Source organism: Apis cerana, linkage group LG6 (genome assembly GCF_029169275.1).
Source record: "Apis cerana isolate GH-2021 linkage group LG6, AcerK_1.0, whole genome shotgun sequence".
Classification (NCBI taxonomy): domain Eukaryota; kingdom Metazoa; phylum Arthropoda; class Insecta; order Hymenoptera; family Apidae; genus Apis; species Apis cerana.
The window spans coordinates 3875469-3893870 of record NC_083857.1 but is presented as its reverse complement, the minus strand read 5'-3'; the positions used below and the strand labels follow the sequence as shown (position 1 = coordinate 3893870).

The following is an 18402-nucleotide window of genomic DNA, read 5'->3' as shown; positions in this document are numbered from 1 at the left end:
ACCTCGATAATAGAACGGATATCGGCTTTAACGCAATCGTTACGGCTTTGATGCATTCCCCACCCCGATTGACGTGTTCTTTTTCTTTTCTTTTTCTTTTTCCACCGATCGGAAGTGCGTTGGTGGAATGGGATGTGAAGTGACGCAAGAGTTTTGACAAAGGGACAGTAAGTTTATAGGAAAGAAAGTGCGAAAGAAAGTGCGATACTTCGTGATAAAGGGGATGTTAACAGTGAAAATCGAAAAGCGGATCTATGTATGCAAAGTATTACGTCATTTGTGCTTTTAACGTAAACGACACACGTCGGCTATTGCACATGGCTCTACGCGCGACTCGTTTTAATGCCAAGTACGTTGCACCAAGTATGTTGTACGTGCAGATTTTCCGATCGAAGTTACATTGACTGAGATTGAAGAGAAATTATAGGAAGTTGATGTTTCTTTGTTGAAAATCTATAGGCTATACATGACGATACACGACCTTCAGTACCATACTTGGTTACAAATGAGGTTATTATTGTAGTGTGGAAAGTATTTTTAGTTCTTCCAAGGAAAATTCCAACGAGGTATATTACAAACTTCATTACGTATACTAAAACGACTTTCAAAAGTACGTTTAACTTAACCAAGTGCAATATATTTGTATTAGTAGGCACTTTCTTAACGCTGAGATGACGGAACAGTTCACCGGAACTCTCCCACCAATCCTCCTCCAACATTGAAAACTTTCTCTACTCTCTCTTCACCATCGCAGTGGCGCATTAACATCTGTATTACAATGCAAAATTAATAATACACTATTCTGAAGAACAAACAGCTTTTCAACGCGTATTTGCTTCAGATCGAGACCTCGACCTAACCTCAAAAATTCACTTTTTAACCTCTTCTCGACTTTTCTAATCAAAGCACGATCACTTTTCACACAAACACCAAAATCACCGTGAAACTGCTTAAACTTCGAAACCATCTTTCGACCGCGAAACGGGCCGATGCGGCCCTCTGTCCCTTCGACCTCGATTATTCCAGCTGACCACGGGTTAAACGTTCGTCGCAAGAAAGCCGACCGGGTACGCGGAATACAGGGTCGATAGTAAATTCAAGTGAAACATTGTCCTTCGATCCCTCTTCTCCGGTATCGAACAGGGTGGTCCGGCGGTGGAGCTGCGCTCGCAGTTCCGTCGCATTCTCATTGCCCTCGTATAACGAGCTCTCGGGGCGCGCGCATCCAGCCTCCCCCTCTCTCTTCCCATCGGTCCACAGTTGCTTCTGGGTGTTCTACGCGTCAGGCGAATTGTATCTTCGCGGGGAGTGATCCCTAACCTGAATAAATTGCATTTCATTGCCCGCTGCGTCGCCATTTGCCGACTCCTCGACGGACGATTCTTGATGATCTAATCAGGGGACCGAGAGCGTCTGACATTTCTTTTTCCTCTGCTTCTGTGATTACGCTCGCCGATATTCCGCGTTCCATTGATCTTTCCAACTCCGTGGATTGCAGTTTTGAATCGGATTGCGTTTCTTTTTTTCGTTCGGTTAATTGACGGACGATTCGCTGGAATTGAACGTTGTTGAAGGATCGTGTCAAGCGTTGAGTAACGTTGAATTATCGGGAATTGTAGCAATGTGTGATGCAGGTATAAAGAATTTTCGGAAATATTTTCAATACTCTTGTCGATGGTATTTAATTGTGGTGAGTAACGAAAGAGGAATTCGAAAGAGAAAACGATCCGATGATGAAATAACTACCAATTAGACGATATTAGATCAAATTAATTAATATTGGCCAACGATGAATGCGGTGTACCAAAACAATAAAAGGAAAAATTACGTACAAAAATTACGCACAGAAAATATCAGTCGTTGAAATAACGAAGAAACGAGCAAGTGAAACTTAACATAGTTTCTATTCGTAATTTTAAGTCGAATAAAACTCTAGTAACAGTAAGAGATACTAGATACGAGATACTCTCGTTAATTATGGCTCATTTAAAACGACGAATGCAGTGAATAATAATTAGAAATATCGAATCAAGGTTTTTGCATGTCGTGGAACGAGGGATCGCAGTTGATTGTGAGTTCTCACGCTGCGAATCCTGATCGATCTGCCTTGAATGGAGAGCGTTAATGAAGCAATTCGAGGTTAGAATCCACGATAGAGGATATATTCGTAGGACAGGAAATCTGAATATGCGTATCGACAAGATATTTAATCGATATCCGTCCAATGAAAATGATTGATACATTTTATATCACATTTTCTCTTTTTCTTTATGGTCGTCGAACGATAAAATGAATAATGAATAGATATTAAAAGAAGAAAAGAAAAAGAAAATAATAGTTTTAGTTAAATTTTTTGTTAAAATACAATTTTCAGGATGAGTGCATGAAATTTTGATTGAACAAGCCGCAATTTATTATTACTGAACAATGGTACTTTGTTCTTTATGCGCGACATCAAGTGTATCCAAGCATGGACATAATAATATCGTTTAAAAAAAAAGGAAGAGATACTTTTGTCACAATGATTTCTTATTACCTTTCACTCTTCGATCAAAAAAAAAGATTGATCGATCTTTGAACGGATCACGGTTGATCGAATGCAATTGGAAATTGCATTTTCGACGCAGTCAATTTTCTATTCGATTATGCTGTCGAGTATTCTCCTCGTTTTATCAATTGGTCTCGTCAATATAGCATAATCTGTATTAAAAAATCTAAAAAAAATCAAATCTAAATTAAAATCTAAGAAAACAAATATTCAGACGATCTGAAAATGATCGACGAAAGAAAAGAGTATCGAAGAGAAGAGTTTGATGTTTGAAAACATGGATGGAACATCGATGTACGATTGATAAATAGACGTTGGCGCGTTATTAATCGACGATCACGCGTTCTACGAGGGAAGGGAAGGAAGAAAAAGAGCGGAAAGGGAAGGAATTTCGATTCTCATTACAGATACGGGATCCCTGAACGGGACGATTGGAACTTTAATGGAGGTTTGATTATATTTTGACGTAGAGGAACGCGTGTAAACGCAGAACGAGTGTGAAAAAAAGAATCGAGCAAGGTAAGGGGAACCGACGATAGAAAGAGCATCACGGTAAAAACAAGTGATGATCGATACCATCGCGAACACTGCGAGGCGAGAATCGATCATAATTATTGCCCCTATTAACCCCTCGAGAAGATCGATATAGTTTACCGGCCAACCTTTCAAACCGGTCTGTAGTTCATGTTTGAGATAATACTGTTGTATTATTTATATGGTTATATTTTTTACCATCTACTTTTATAAAAATACATCTCTCCTTATGGGGGAATTGTATCTGTAGATACATTGCAACTCGTTCAAAAATTAATATATATATAACTGTATTTCTTTATTGAAATTAATGAATTATTATTTTTATATTATAAATATAGACTTTTTTAAAAACTTGAAAATATGGATACATATATATGTTTATTTAAATTCTAATAAAAAAAGTTAAATAGATGGAACCAAGATCATATTAATGTAATTAATAATCCTCTGAATCTATAATAATATCCTAATATTTATTTATATATACGTTACTTATACGAAAAATGATTGAAAGATGCACAAATTAAGTCGTACAAAGATCCAAAAATGTTTGGTTCTTCGTGCATCCTCGACGTATCGAACCATATTCGTCCCCATCCTCGATACACGAAAAAAATGGGAGGAACACGAGAATTTCTCACGCGACTCTCCCCAGGGTAAAGCTCTCCTTAAAGCCTAGGAAACTAGCTTGCCAATTTCAGTATTCTCCTGTCCGTTCCTGTCGGCGAGATCACGCGGCATCAGCCTCGTCCACGGCGAGAAACGCGGTGCGGACAGACAGCGCGACTGCACGTGACGCGACAATAGTCGATTCGTTACTTCGCACTCGGCAGCCTCCAGCAGAGACACGCTGGACACCGTGGAATCTCGAGCCAAGTCGGAAACGGACCCTTTACTCGCTCCATTTGTCTCCGTAGAAGCGGCCGCCGCCACTTCGGCGAACGGTTCTCCGTGTCGGACAAACGAACCGTGGAAAAATGAGCGCCATTTCTGGCCTACGTCAGGTTTATTCGAGGCATCGTTGTAACCGGATTTTTGTGGTTTTGAGAATGATAGGATCTGGTTCTAGGATTGGAAAGGACAGCCCTTGTTGCTTTTAAACTTTATCGTATTTTAATAAGAACGAGGAATTGTCGTTCATTCGTTGCGATGTAAAATAATTGAAATTATATGGTTTTTGGATAATTGGTCGTTATTTTACTGGTTTTTCTGTGAGGGAGCCGAATTTTTAATTTAGAATCATTTGTGCAGTATAAATATTAGAGGGAACGAAGTTTATATATTATACGAAAGATACGTTCATACTTATATATTTTAAAAGATAGCAACTTCTCCGATTCAATGTTTATCTGAATCATTCTCGAAAAATTCTTGAAAACCTATCGAATCTTATCTGAAACCGTTTAAACTCAAGTTCCATCGACGGCAAACATAAAGTCATCGGGCAAAATTCCCTCCTTTTTATCGGAAATGTTTCCGCGCGATTAAAAGTCCGATTAAAAATTTATTTTTCGAAGATGTTCGAGCCGGTTTAGATACACGACTTACACGTCCTATCAGGTTTCCCCTGCTTGCTTAACGAAGCAAAGGGAGCAACGAGGAAAAACTGGAGCGGCTTTTATCGTGACTACCGGGTGTAAAGCATTTCGAGCAGTATCTATCGATGCTTGTCGTCGGTTTGCGGCGAGTAGAGGCCGCAAAACGTATAAACAGGTCGAGACAAGCGGGACACAGGCGGTCTCCAAGGCTTACAAAGCAATTACCCCATTACCCCGTGGTGAACGGGGCGAATTACGCTAATATATCGACGACACGATGCGCAACAGCCTCCCCCTCTCTTCGTACACCAGAGAAGCGAGGGAGGTTCGTGTATTCTTGCAATAAAGTAATCGATTTACCGAGAGGCGACGTATCAATGCGTGCTCAATTAGCGCATTTGAATCGACTTGTCGAAGATGTGCGCCTTCCAGTTTCTTCCAGTTTCGAGATTGCTTAATGAATAAGGGTTCCGCGATTTAGAAAATTGATTTGATTTGATTGATTTTTGTTTTTAATCAACGAATAGGATGACTTAAAGTAGTGCTGAAACATTATATCCGAGGATCTTATAATTCAATCTTCATTGGTGAAAGTTCGTTATATTTACGATTTCTTACAATTCAAGGAAATAAATACAAGTAAAAGAGAATTCGTATCTACATATAGAATCTTTAAATAGAATAATAATAAGAATATGTAAATAGAAACAAATCAACAAAAATTAAACTTTTATATCTCTCATGCCTTCAATAAAATCCGTTCCACGGATTAAATTCTTTTTTATACGCTCATGAACGTGCATAATTCTATAGTTCGCTGCATTCCGCAATCATGGCATCTTTCCCCTCCCCCGTTTATTGCTTAAATTATCATCCGCTTTCGCCCAACAGCGGCCAAACAATCCCAACTCAGCCGCGGCGCACGCTCATTAAAACCCCGTGAATAATCGGTTCCACGCAAACATCGGCCATTAAATCCGCGCAACTTTCCCGTTTCCCTTTGCCCGATAACAATTTCATCTTAACAACAAACCCGCCATCCAACCCATTAAAGAACGAGCACAGCCCTCCCTCTCCCTTTCTGGATTAAGCTCGTTCCACAGATAGCGATCAGCGTTACGGCAATTTGATGTTTCTATAATTTTCCGTCTTAAAAACGTTGGAACGTTCTCGTGTTTGCGAGAAAGAAAAAAGGAAGGGAGAAGATCCGGCATTCCACGGATCGTAAGAGGATTATTCCTACTTACGGAGTCTCGCGATTTCGCGACATTATTCCCCCAGTATCGCCCTTCACGACCGTGCCATTTTTATTCACCTTCTCGTCGCATACCTTCCCCCTCGAGTATCCGTTCAATCGGATTAAATTCTCGGAGGAGGATACACGGAAATCGGGCGGGGATTTGCCGAGCACTCTGCTGGACCGCGAAATAACACGAGGCACGTCCCGAGATGTCCCTCTTCGTGGCTGAATATTCGCGTTTCGAGAATGCCAAGGGGATTATTTACTCGTGTGGAGGGAGCAGGTATCGCTGAAAGATCGACGGGGACGACCGTGAACTCATCTCGATCCCACCAAGTTGGAACGCAGAAAAATAATTAATCCCGTGCCGCAGAAATGGGAGAGGATTAAGGACGAGGCAGGGGGAGAGGGAAGGGTTGGGGAGAAAAGACGCGAGAAAGGGGAGGGGGAGATTGAAGAAATCTCGCCAGACCGTCGAGCAGGATTATAATCTTCGATTAATAAAAGCCTCGTAAAAAGCACGCGTGATCGATCGGTTGTTCGAGCTCGTGGAAGATCGTGGAATACGACCTGCTTCGTGTTGTTTGCACAGTACGTGCAAATATTGGCGAGGTATTATATTATTTGTCGCATTGCTTTCTCGATACACGGCATATGGATCTCGCCGCCTGTTTCTTGCCAATGATTCTTGGAAAGTAAACGACGTAATAAGCTTCGCTTGAAAATCTGACTCTTTTTTCGCTTTGTTTCTTTTGGAATTTTTTTCTTATACGAGAAATGATTGATTAGAAGTGTGTTGTGTGTGGATGGAAGATAGATCTGTGGAGAATATTGTTCGAATAAATATTATTAAGTCTTATTGTAAATAGAAATTACTTTATTATATATATTATATCGTTACTATCCTCAAAGAATTTTATTTCGCAATAATTCGTTGTAACAAGAATAATCGATGCGAGATAAATATTCGAGGAACGTCAGATCCAATTTATTAAATCGGCAACATACACGTGGTAATAAGGAAAGTCCCTGACGATTCTTCAAGGCTGAGTCGATATCCTCGTTAATAATTTATGGAACGATGTGTGTCTGGAGACATTTTCTTCACGGGGAAACGATGCGCTACCGGATTCCGATTGACGGATTAGATAGAAAAAAAAAATGAGAATGCGAGAGAACGTCAGAAATGATAAATTTCGATGAAACTTGGAAGCTGGGTATTGCGAGAAGACAAGAAAGGGTCGACAAAGGATGAAAATTGAATAAAACAAAAGCTGACGAGGTGGCACGGTGCATAATTAAAACAAACAAAGAATGGTTGGAAGCGCAGAATCGAGTCGGTGGTGGGGAGGCCTTGTCGACCTTGCAACTCGAGCTCTCTGAATCTCGTGCGCGCGGATTCTCTCGCGTGGAAACCGTTGAGCGTGCGGTTTCCTCTCTTGACTAAAATAATCGAAGGGAACGGCATCGACACGTGGAACGAGACTGATGTTTTTTACCTGAAAGAAATTAATGAGCATGTATACACACGTTCCTGAATTGTCTGAAAGAAAGGAAACGTTGTTGAGAATGATCGCCTTTTGAGGCGAGAGATAACGGATTTAATTGAAATCGTGGTTTCGCGAAGAAAAAGAAAATTAAAAGAATCAAAGATTAAACAACAAGATTAAACAGAGATTAAAGATTAACGATTCTTCCCTTTCTCATAATTCCAAAAGAAGGAAAATTTTACATTCGTTGTTTCCACGTTGAAATTCGAACTATCTCAGTTTCTCAGACGGGTCGAACGATCACTTTCCAACGACCCTCGTCGCTCGAGGAATTCAAACGCTTGCCCGAAAAAGCTCGACGTCGGATGATCGATCTTCCTTTCTACCGGCGCGATTCTTTGAATACGAGGCGAACCTGGAAGCTTTACCTTTCGAGGATATGCTCAAGGGCGTGCGGGAAAAGTCAGCGGGGCATCTCTTCCTCTGGAGAGGAGAGAAGAGGGGAAAGTTGTTCCCGGATATTTATAACAGGCCACGAGCAACGCCGCGATAAATCAAAAAACAGTTCCCCCAGGGATGAACTCGGGGCTGCTGGTGGGGTCGGATCAGTTTTCGTTGCGACGCGAAAGGAGAGGGATAAGAATAGGTGGGAGGGGGAAGAGGATCGGGGAAGAGAGGAAGAGGGAGTAGGAGGGAGAAGGACGCTCAGGGCCGTGATGAATACGGGGCGAAAGGAGGCTGGACCTCATCTACATTCCTGAATGTACGATGCCGGGCTGCTCTTGATAATCAGCACGCCTTATCGTCTGTGACTTTGGACCTCTTATTGTTGATGGCCAACCATACGTTTCGCAATAGGGATTCATTTGTGAATACCGAACAAGAGGTGAATATACTCGTACATGACTCGACTGGCGAGCATTCGCTATTGTTATTAACCGAGCTTTGTCATTACTGTTAAGTGGCGGCGCATCCCGCGTGATTGGACCGTTTGAATAATGGAAGAAGAAGAAAAAGAACGATTCTGCAGGTGTTAATTCTCTTCTTCTGGGATTTTAATACGTCTCCAGTATTGAATCGTAATGAAATTTTATTCGTAAAAGTTCGTGTTTATCATTAACGATTATTTGGTCTTAGATCGGTATCTAAGCGTTTAGATCTCTGGCCGAACTTCATTCTGTTCCGACCGCAAGCCAGGCCAATCTTCGTCCAACCGCAACTCGAATGAATGATAAAAATGCTTCTCCATTGGCCCGTATCCCTCGCGTTATCGTGACAGCTACTCAAGAAGCTGCAGGGAGAATTGATTCGATTTCACGTACACGGTGAGGAATGCTCGTCTCTATCCGTTGAACGTCGAGGAGGATCGCGTTGTCGTTGATCGTGAACGGGCACGAAACCACCGTTTGAACCGGGCGCACACGGGTGTGTAAGCATCGATAAAGCTTCGGCTCAACCTCGGCCTGTCCGGGCGCATTACATCGAATGACTGGCAACCTGCCAGAACGGGATTATGCGCGCAGTAAACGCGTGTGTAATGACGGGTTTCAGGACGTGGCACGGACCAACGGCGCCCTCGATGATGGCTGCTCCACCCAATGCGATTCGTGGCGTTGCACGGCCAAAATTGGGCGGCCGATTCGAATAATGACCGGTATCGCGCCCGATGCGCCGATTGCTTCGAACAGCCGGCGATTGAAATGGCAATGGTGTGCTTTAATCAAACGCGAAACAACGCGCATACGTACGTGGCCCTCGACTGATTGCAGGCCCTACCTTTCCAATCATTCCTGCCCCAGGCTGGAATTCGATCGCGGAATACCGTGTGTGGAAACTTTGCAGATTTTGCAATTATGGGATGAACGATATTGAACGATCAGAGGCGGACGAATTGCGTTTGCAACGCGTGGTTTGGAGTAGTTTGCAAGGTTAGCTCGTAATCATTCTTTTTCAATTGCATTCAACTATCTATTTACTTGTATCGAGCCAAGAAATAATTATTTATTTGAAAACGTAGTTATTCATCTTAAGCATCATACGTGAGGTAATAGTAAAAGATAATCAGCCTACAATTTTTAATCGAATCAAAATTAGAAAATAAGTTAGAAACGTCCCAATGATAATTCGATTCCTCTCGTCGACTTAGGCGGAACAATCGTCGTGGAAAATAATGGACGAAACACACGGTTGAAATTTAAACGCACCTGTTGAAGAAACATCACGAATCCACGAAACAACATCCGCTACATACGTGCGCGAACGCGTCAGGTATTTTATGAGGTGCAGAAGAACAAGCCCAATCCGAAGGGGCTGCTCCGCGTTTCGGCTCCTCCAGATACCTCGATTGTAAACGAGACTTCGGCACGGGTTTCCTCTTTCTTCATGGCCTGTTAGCTCCGTTCCATTCTGCCTCTCACCGGCCCGCTCCCTCTTGACCCTCCCCTTTCTCCACTCCTCCGGCCACGGCTCCATTTTACCCTTAGGGCCCGCGGCCTCGATCCAGGCCCCCATTGTCCGTGCTGCGTTTCAAGATGCCGCCGCTGCCTTTAATGAGAATTTTAATTACCCAATCCTGCGACTCTCTCTCTCTCTCTCTCTTGTAAAACGGACAGCCCTGGCCGATCACTGTTGCGCAACTCAGCATTGAAAACTCATGCCATGTCACTATCCGTTAACCATCCAAGGGAGTTGTTTACGCGAGTAATACATACGGTTAAATTGCACGTGGATCGAGCACGAGATCGAGCACATATGTTCTTCGCGTGTTGAACGACATTCGAGCTGACTCGAGCTGACTGGCGAGTAAAAGTGATCGATGGAATATACGCGCGATGGTATTCTCGATGCTTTCTTTTTCTTTTTTATGGTTATCTTTGATCAAGCAAGAGAGGCGATGCGTTAGTTTTTTTTTTTTTTCTTTGGAGAGATCAAACGATTCGCTCGTGGGTGGTTCGCTTATTTCTTTTGGAAATGAAGGAATTAATACAATAGAAGTGATAGATCTTTCTTTGATATTTTCAATTTCATTACTTTTACATTTACAGTGTTTCAGTAGTAATAATAATGATTGTTATTAAATATTGCGTATCACAAAATAATATGAACTCAAAAATACAAGCAAGTACAAAATAAAAAGCGAAAACGTATACTGTATCAAATATCGCAATGTTTTAAACTTTTTTCTTTTTTTTAGACTAAAATGGTTTCGAGACTAAACGATTTAGAAACTTCGCCGAATGAACAATTTTGAAACTGATTGGTAAATGATACCGAACTTCAAATTATTTTATTGTTAAATCGATCCTTAAAACGTTGTAACCACGATGAATACAGCATATCTTTTTCTGGTCTCTTCATTTCGTTATATGTCATGTATTCTTGGTTATATTTATTATTATAATCCCAATTTCTTTGCTTACACGTCGTAGGTGTATATATACTCGATTGCACAAATCCAGCAGGCCCTACGGGGACAGGATTTGATCCCGCGTTACCTCCTCCTCCGTCTGAGGATTTCTTTAATATATCCATTTTGGGCAAATCGTTCTTTCCCTCGTTCGAATTTGCTTTCTTCTCGTTCATGTTGGCAAAGTTGTTCGAATGTTGAATAGTGCCTTCTAACGGCGCGGCGCCAGTTTTATCCGCATTCTTTTTCAATGGAATGGCGTATTCTTTTATAAGCGAATCATTTTTCACTGTTTCGTTGCTTGATTTCGTTTCTGGAACAGGATTAATGGTTCCCATTAATGGGAAAATATCGACCTTGTTCGTTGTTGTATTCTCGACTTTATTAGGGGAAGAGGATGCGGTCATGTTCAATAATTCTATCGACATTTTCTTCTCATCTATTAATTTTAAAACATCTTTCGACTCTTTTTTCTCGCTATTTTTCGACGCGATGGAACTTGCAGGGAATACGTTCTCCGATTTAACATTCGTTGGATCGTTAACTTTCTTAAAATTTTCTAATTCGTGATTGGAAAGAGTCCCTTTCAAAGGTGCTGCCCCTGTTATCCTTATTTTTTGTGGTTCCATGAACAGATCCGTAGCAGAGGTGTTGCCGGCTTGTTTTAAATTATGAAGATTCGCAGTGGCATTCTTTTGTGCCTCAAAATTATCATCTCTCTTCGCATTAACCAATGATTCTTTTGCCTTATTTTGATTCGCTGCAACCTCAGCTTCCACCTTTAATTCAGGTTTTTTTATTTCAACTTTAGAATCGTCTAATTTTGTTATTTTCTTTACCGAATGTGTCCTTTCTGCCTCCATGATTTTCAGCTGCTCCCCTAAATTGGTCGATTCTATCAATGTTGCCTGCTTCTTGGTGGAAAAAATTTTCGTCGGTTCGATGATCTTCTCCGAGGATGACACCGATTGTTTCGATAACAGGTCAATTTTGGTGCTCGTTGCGTTCGACGACGGCTTCCTCGACGGCACTGTCACGCCATAATCAATCAACGTGCCGTCCTTCCTCTTCTCTATCGGTTTCATGGACTTCAGAATCTCTTTAATACGCTGGTCTTCGTTGACCAATTTGTCCGCTTGGTCCTTTGCTGTTGTTCCCTCCGTCCCTTGGCGGCCTTCTTTCTTCCCATCATAATCGACTTTGCCTGCAGGCGACGATGATTTTGCTGAAACATCAGCAGATTTGTTAGCGCTACTTTTGCCTAATGCGTTCTCCTTTTTGAATACCGTGTTTGAATTCTGTACATTTGCCTTTTCAACGTGGGTATCGTCCCCCACGAGTATTATAGACTTCACGATTTTCGTCTCTGTTTTCTTCTCTTCGTTCAACTTCAATTTATCCACCTCGTGGCCAGTTTTCTGATCGATTAAATTCGTTTTCGTCTCGGATTTCTTCTCCATCTTCGCCTCCCGCGGGACGACCTGGACGTATTTAAGGATTTTCGGCGAGCACACCGAACACATCGAACTCGAAGCCTCCGATTCTTTTTTCACCGGCAACGGCGCTTTCCTGCGATAATTCTTATGCTTGACGCGAAGCTTCGATCTCTTTACTATCCTCCCGCTGTTCTTGGCATTCCTTGGCGATGCCTTTGCACCCTCGAGCTTGATCGGCGCGCACCTCTTGCCACCCTCCTCGAGATAATTAACTATCGGCTCGGTTTCGATGATGGACGGTTTCTTCGTATCGTCGCCTGGATTGTTGATTCTTTTCGAATCGATGGAATCGTGCTTGTCCCTCGATGTAACGTCGCTGCTTATACTCTCCTTTTGCAACGCGTGATCCTCCTCTGTCTGCACCAATGGCAACGTACCCTCCAAAGACACAGCAGTCTTCCTACTCGGGTTATTATCCTTCTTCTTGATGTTCTTGAACGAATCCTCCGAGGACCACCAGGGAATGACACTTGAAGGGATTTTATTTTCTTGCTGTGCTTTGTTGCTCAAATTCTCCTTATTCATCGAAGGGGGGAGTTGCGAGGGGCAATTTTCTTGCGGTACGGATCCTTTCTGAAAGATAGCCTCGTTAGGATTTAAATTTAATGGAATATTTCTCACGGTTAAAACATTTTCTTCTTTTGCTACTGAACCATGAATACCGGGCACGGATAATGTTTCGATTTGTTGGTGGGTCGGTGGCGGCGTGCTGATATTTTCGCTCTTATTAACATCCATGATATCTAACGTTTCCAATCCTTTTATCGAAGGTTCGTCCTTCCTCGCCTCCTCTTTCATCGTCCCACCTTTCTTAATGTCAATAGTGTCGAAAAGATTCTGCGGTCTAGGCGGTTTGACGGGGGGCGGCAAGGGTGGGGAAGGGTTGGCCGGCGAGACCGGTGACGGGGTGTCCTTCTTTATATCCGCGCCTCTGGGCTGTTGGACCCGTGGATCGTTAAATTTCGCGGCTATCTGCAGGTTCAGCACTGGTTTCGATGTCGCCGCGATCGTTCTCGATTGCTCCTTCAACACGGTCGCCCGATCTTTCGACGGGATTCTTATCTCGACCTTGTCCATCGAGCTGAAAACGTCAAGCTTGTCCGCCCTTGCAACGATACTCTTCAACTCCGAAACAGGTTTCCCGTTGATGGAAAATTCGATTTGCTTGACGGGGATCGTGTTCTCGCTGATAGATATTTGCATCGAGCCGAAATCGGTGTTCTGCTGGCTCGTGTTGCTCATCTCCATCTTCCCGGCTGTATTCTTCTTCGACAATATTACAACCGAGAGTTGCTCCTTGGCGCTACTCCCCACAGTTTTTGCCGCCTGCTCGTCGACGTTGATGGACACGACAGACTCGTTCTGCGAAGGCGTCATTCTCAGTTCGATTTGGGGCTCTTTGGTCGTGCCCGTTATAACCGATGTCGGGGTTTGGGACGGTGTTTTCGATGTGCTCCCCGTCGTATTCGTCGGGCTTCCCGAGCTCACCGGCCCCCGTTTGATGTAATCCACTATGGGGGTGGAGGAAGGTTTCTCGAATGGAAATCTCGGGGGTTGCTTCGACGAATTTTTCGTCAACACGGTCTTCCACGTGTTACCGTTCTCGAGCATTTCGTTGTGGCGATTCGTCTCGTTCGAACTCGTTATTATCGAATCTTTCTCCTCCATCGATTTTCTCTCCTCGATGCTCTTCTTGTGCGCGTCCATCACCCTGTCCAACCACTTGGCGCGCTCGTTCACCTGCGTTGTCATCTCTTTCTTCTTCAACTTCTCGTCCATCGACTCCGTCTTTTCGGTGATTCGTTTCAGGTTCCTTATCACGTCGTCCACTTTCGACAACCACTGATCCTGTTCGTCCTTTATCTTTGTCTTTTCGTCTATTATCGGGAATTCGGGCTTATCGGTTTTCTTCGCTTCGATCGAAACAGGAATTTCCTCGAGATTCGTGGACACGGTTCGCTTAGGCATCAAATTCCCAATCCAGCCGTAATAATCGTTCCCAATTTTCATCGCGTTGCTGTATCTTTCGATCATAGCCGCGTACGAGGAAGATCGTTGAAGCTCGTTGCCGTGACTCATCGAATTCTTGTTGTTATTGTATTGAGAATAGTGACGAGAACTGGTCGATTCTTTGATCAATTTGCCAATATTGCTGTGGCTGGAGCAAGAGCCGTTCAAACAAGTGGAGGAGATCTTCTCTCTCTTGCCCTCGTCCTGTTTCGTTTTCAATTTTAATAAAACTACGGACGCGGTACTGAATGGACTTCTGTGGATAATCATTCCCATTGAGTTTATATTGTCCTTCTGGAGCCTCGAGTTCGATCCGTAAATAACTTCGTTGTAGTTGGCTATCATCTGCGCGTACGATCGAGCTTCTCTGTCGTTCAATTCGTCGATTTCATTTTGAAATTGGGCTTTCACAATTTTTCCGTCTTTCGTTATCTGTTTTTCGATGCTTCGCAGGATGTTGTTACGTTTGAAGGATTTCTTTATTCGGCACATCGAGCTCTGCCGTTTCTGAATCGATTCCATCGGAAAGATTCTCTCAGATATTTTTTTATATTGTTGCATAGGCATTGTTCCGGTCTTTGTACGGTCCAGGTAATGAAGGTTTCTGATGGATTCGGTGATCTTTTTCGATCGGAATTGTAACAAACGACTTCGAGATTTCAAATAACAAATTTCTGAACGTTGCCTCTTGCATATTCCGGCGTCTCGTTCGATTAACATCGGGACATCTATGAACGTAATAATTTCGTGTTAATGCAGATATATATATATATATATAATTGAAACAAAGGAGAATAATTTAAAAATATGAGAGAAATTCGTGGAAAATTATTTATTGAAGATTTTGAAAAAAATTTTAATAATCTTGCAAACGAATCTCCAATAAATAATTTTTCTTTTTTTAAATTTGTATAATCTTAGAGTAATAGTAATAATTATGGAAATCTTACTGGATGGAATACGTCGGGTAACGTTAATACCAAATACATATTTCAAACGATTCATTTTGTTCATGTAATGATTATGTTTAAACGTTAATAATATTTTATATAGTTCAGTTTATTAATATAATTTCGATTTTTCAAAAATTCAGGATCTGGTTGGTGAAATTAAAATAATTACTCGTAATTTTGAGAAAGAATCAAGACAAAAATTAGAAATGTTGATGTGATCTTCCTAGCAGTCACGACATACCATGTTAAAATGTCAAATGGGTTATACGGATAATCCTATCAAACAAAGGAATTTACATCTCGATCTTGTTTCTCGAATCACTTCAAGTCAAGTAATTATGTACATTCATATTATTACATCATATTAAAATAATATTATAGAGATATTATTTTTGTAATACGAACATCACCTTTTTTTTATCCCCAATATACGAATTTGCCAATTTGCCGATTCTCGGTTAGAAATAATTTAAATACTTTAGTACAGAGGATACAGAGATTAAGCGGTTATCTATAAATATACCATAATAATATATTTTTCTTCGATGCGAAATCTATTTTTTTTTTTTAAATATTTACGAAAACGAGGGATAACACGGTACTGGCAACCCTTTTGTTTGCAACTGAAACACAGTAAATAAGGTTCGAAAAATGGCACTGGCGGCACTTTTAATTCAACCCTTGGGAGTAGATCGCTCGGATAAGAATCTTGAGGATTGGTATTGGAAGTCACGCCGACATCTTCCACGTGGTACAATGCAACGAATCTCGATGTCTGCTTTATCTTCACGATCTTCTCTACCCTTTCATTTTCGTCGCTTCTACGTATTTCGTGGTTCAAGTCGCAGAGATCGATTTGAAACGATTGAAACGATCCGTTAAAACTGATTTTAAAATGATTTTATATATATATATTGTTATTTTATATTTTTATATATTGTATATTGTTTTTTGAAGATAAAAGGATAAAAAATTGAGGGAAGTAGGTTATGATAGGTCTATGATATTGATCACTTAAAAAGAGAATGATTTTATTGGCGCGAATAAACATATGAATACGTAGAATATTTTTCTTCATATATTTATCAATATTGTCATTTTGTCATGATAATATGACAATATTATATAAAATTTTATATAACTGTACGTACAAAAAATTATTTCATTTTAATCTTTTAATGTAAAGAAATAAAAAAATCTCAAATGGATAATTTAATTTTAACTTTTTGTTTTGTATGCATGATATGTGATAATTTTTTTCAAATTTGAAAGAGTTATTAGTAGCAATCTTTAAATTTTCGAATTATTTTATTTAGTGTTAGATATATCATTTTCAAAATTGCAGAATATTTGGGAAATCAAACTGTACATTTTTTCTGATTCCCATAAAACAATTCACAAGCAAAACAGGCAAACTACGTGAGCGTTTCAGAACCCTTGTATTATATATAACAGAGCTTGTCTGAAAGTTATCGCAAAGTCAACTGATTCATATGTTGACGTAAAAATCCACCATCGCACGTTACATATTTGCACTTTTCAGCATAAAAATCGCACTAAAAAAATTCTCGCGAATATTTACCTTAATCCTGACAAGCAAATCACGTAATAAATAATCCATGATAAATCATTCTTTTCTTTTCTCGATTTTTGTAAAATAAATAAGTGACACAGAAATGGAAAATTTTATTAAAATTAGTTAAATATTTCAGATATAGGAGGAAAAGAAAGAATCGATTTTTCAATACAAATTTGTCAATTCATCGATCTTTTACCGAATTAAATACCATAAAATTTATTACGAAGATGAAGATTTATAATCCATCAAAAAAATAAAGTAATTTTTGCGATTCTTTTTAAATTAATCTATTTATTCTTTTTTAATTAAAAAATTTTTTTAATAAGAATAATATTATTATCATAAAAATATATATTTGCTGTAAAATTAATATTTTATATCTTTCGACAAAATTTCATAAAATTATTGCTTTCGATAATTCTTGTACTAAAAATCCAAATATATAACGTTTGACGTTTTTTAAGTGTTTATATTTCACATTGATAAGAACGAAAGAAGGTTACAACGACAAATCAATCATAAATTTTTATCGTATGAAATAGTTCATGTTACATCACTGTAACAGTTCGACACGAACGACGCGAAATTCAGTTTACGAATTTAATTTTGAATAGAATTAATTTATTTTATAATAAATTTCTTATGAGAATATTGTTTAAGATTGACAAAAAAAAATTCTTAACGATCTCCAATTATAAAATTTCAATAATTTAATCGCAACCTAATAATTAGTCATGATAAATTTTTTTCAGGAAAGCAATTTATATATATCTTACCTGCGACGAAGTAATAATGATTACTATCATTACGTTACTTTATCGCGTGCTGTTTCACAAGTCGAGCAATCATTCGAACTCCAAGTTCTTCGCTACAGGTGGTCGGAACGTTTGCTCATTTGACTAATTACCGGTCCTCAGTCTGAGATGTTCCTTCGCCATTCTTCACAGATCATTTTGAATAACCTTCACGTTGTGGTATTTATATAACTTATTGCCACGCATACCATCTTTTTCTTATATTGAATAATTAAAGAGAATTAAAAGTATCCATATTTGGTAGAATACAATTATTTGATTAAATAATTGATAATTTACAAGTAGAATTTATATTTATACGATAATGTATAATCTCATTCCAGATAGAAAAAAATAAAACTATGAAAAAAAACCTAACTCTATGAATATTAAATTCGCAATTTTATTCTTAATTTAAAAAAAATAATGCATTTACGAAGAAAACAATTAATAAATCAATGTCTTTAGGAAGATTAGAAATAATTTACTAATTTTCTGAAGAATAAAAATACGTATTTCAGGAATGTTCACATATTAATTTAAAAACAATAAAAATCAAAGCAACTGATTCAAAGAAAATTATTGATGCATGGTAATGTTCCTGAAATCAAAGATTCGTCGATTTCTCGATCACTCGCTGTTGCCTCCAACCGGGAAGAGAATTCAATTCCGTTCGATGATTTTCGAAAATTCGAAAGTCTTTCTTCGAGATTGACCGGTTCTCGCGAAGATTCGCGATGGAAGATACGTGCAACACGAAGGGCCACGGCATCGTGAACGGTCGAAGTCACGATCTGGGGCTTGCACGAGG

The 18402-nt window shown here is 40.0% G+C and overlaps 2 protein-coding genes across 6 annotated transcripts in view; one reads left to right on the top strand and one right to left on the bottom strand.

Annotated features, from left to right (window-relative positions):
• The window catches only part of LOC107993429 (epidermal growth factor receptor), a 159035-nt gene that overhangs the window by 100682 nt on the left and 39951 nt on the right, over positions 1-18402 (top strand). The gene's annotated exons all lie outside the window — the stretch shown is intronic.
• On the bottom strand, positions 9325-17731 carry LOC114576924 (uncharacterized). The gene is made up of 2 exons (XM_062076025.1): positions 17574-17731; positions 9325-14993 (listed from the first exon to the last, which is right to left on the bottom strand). The coding sequence occupies exon 2, from the start codon at positions 14983-14985 to the stop codon at positions 10630-10632; it is 4356 nt and encodes a 1451-aa protein (XP_061932009.1). The 5' UTR covers positions 14986-14993; positions 17574-17731; the 3' UTR covers positions 9325-10629.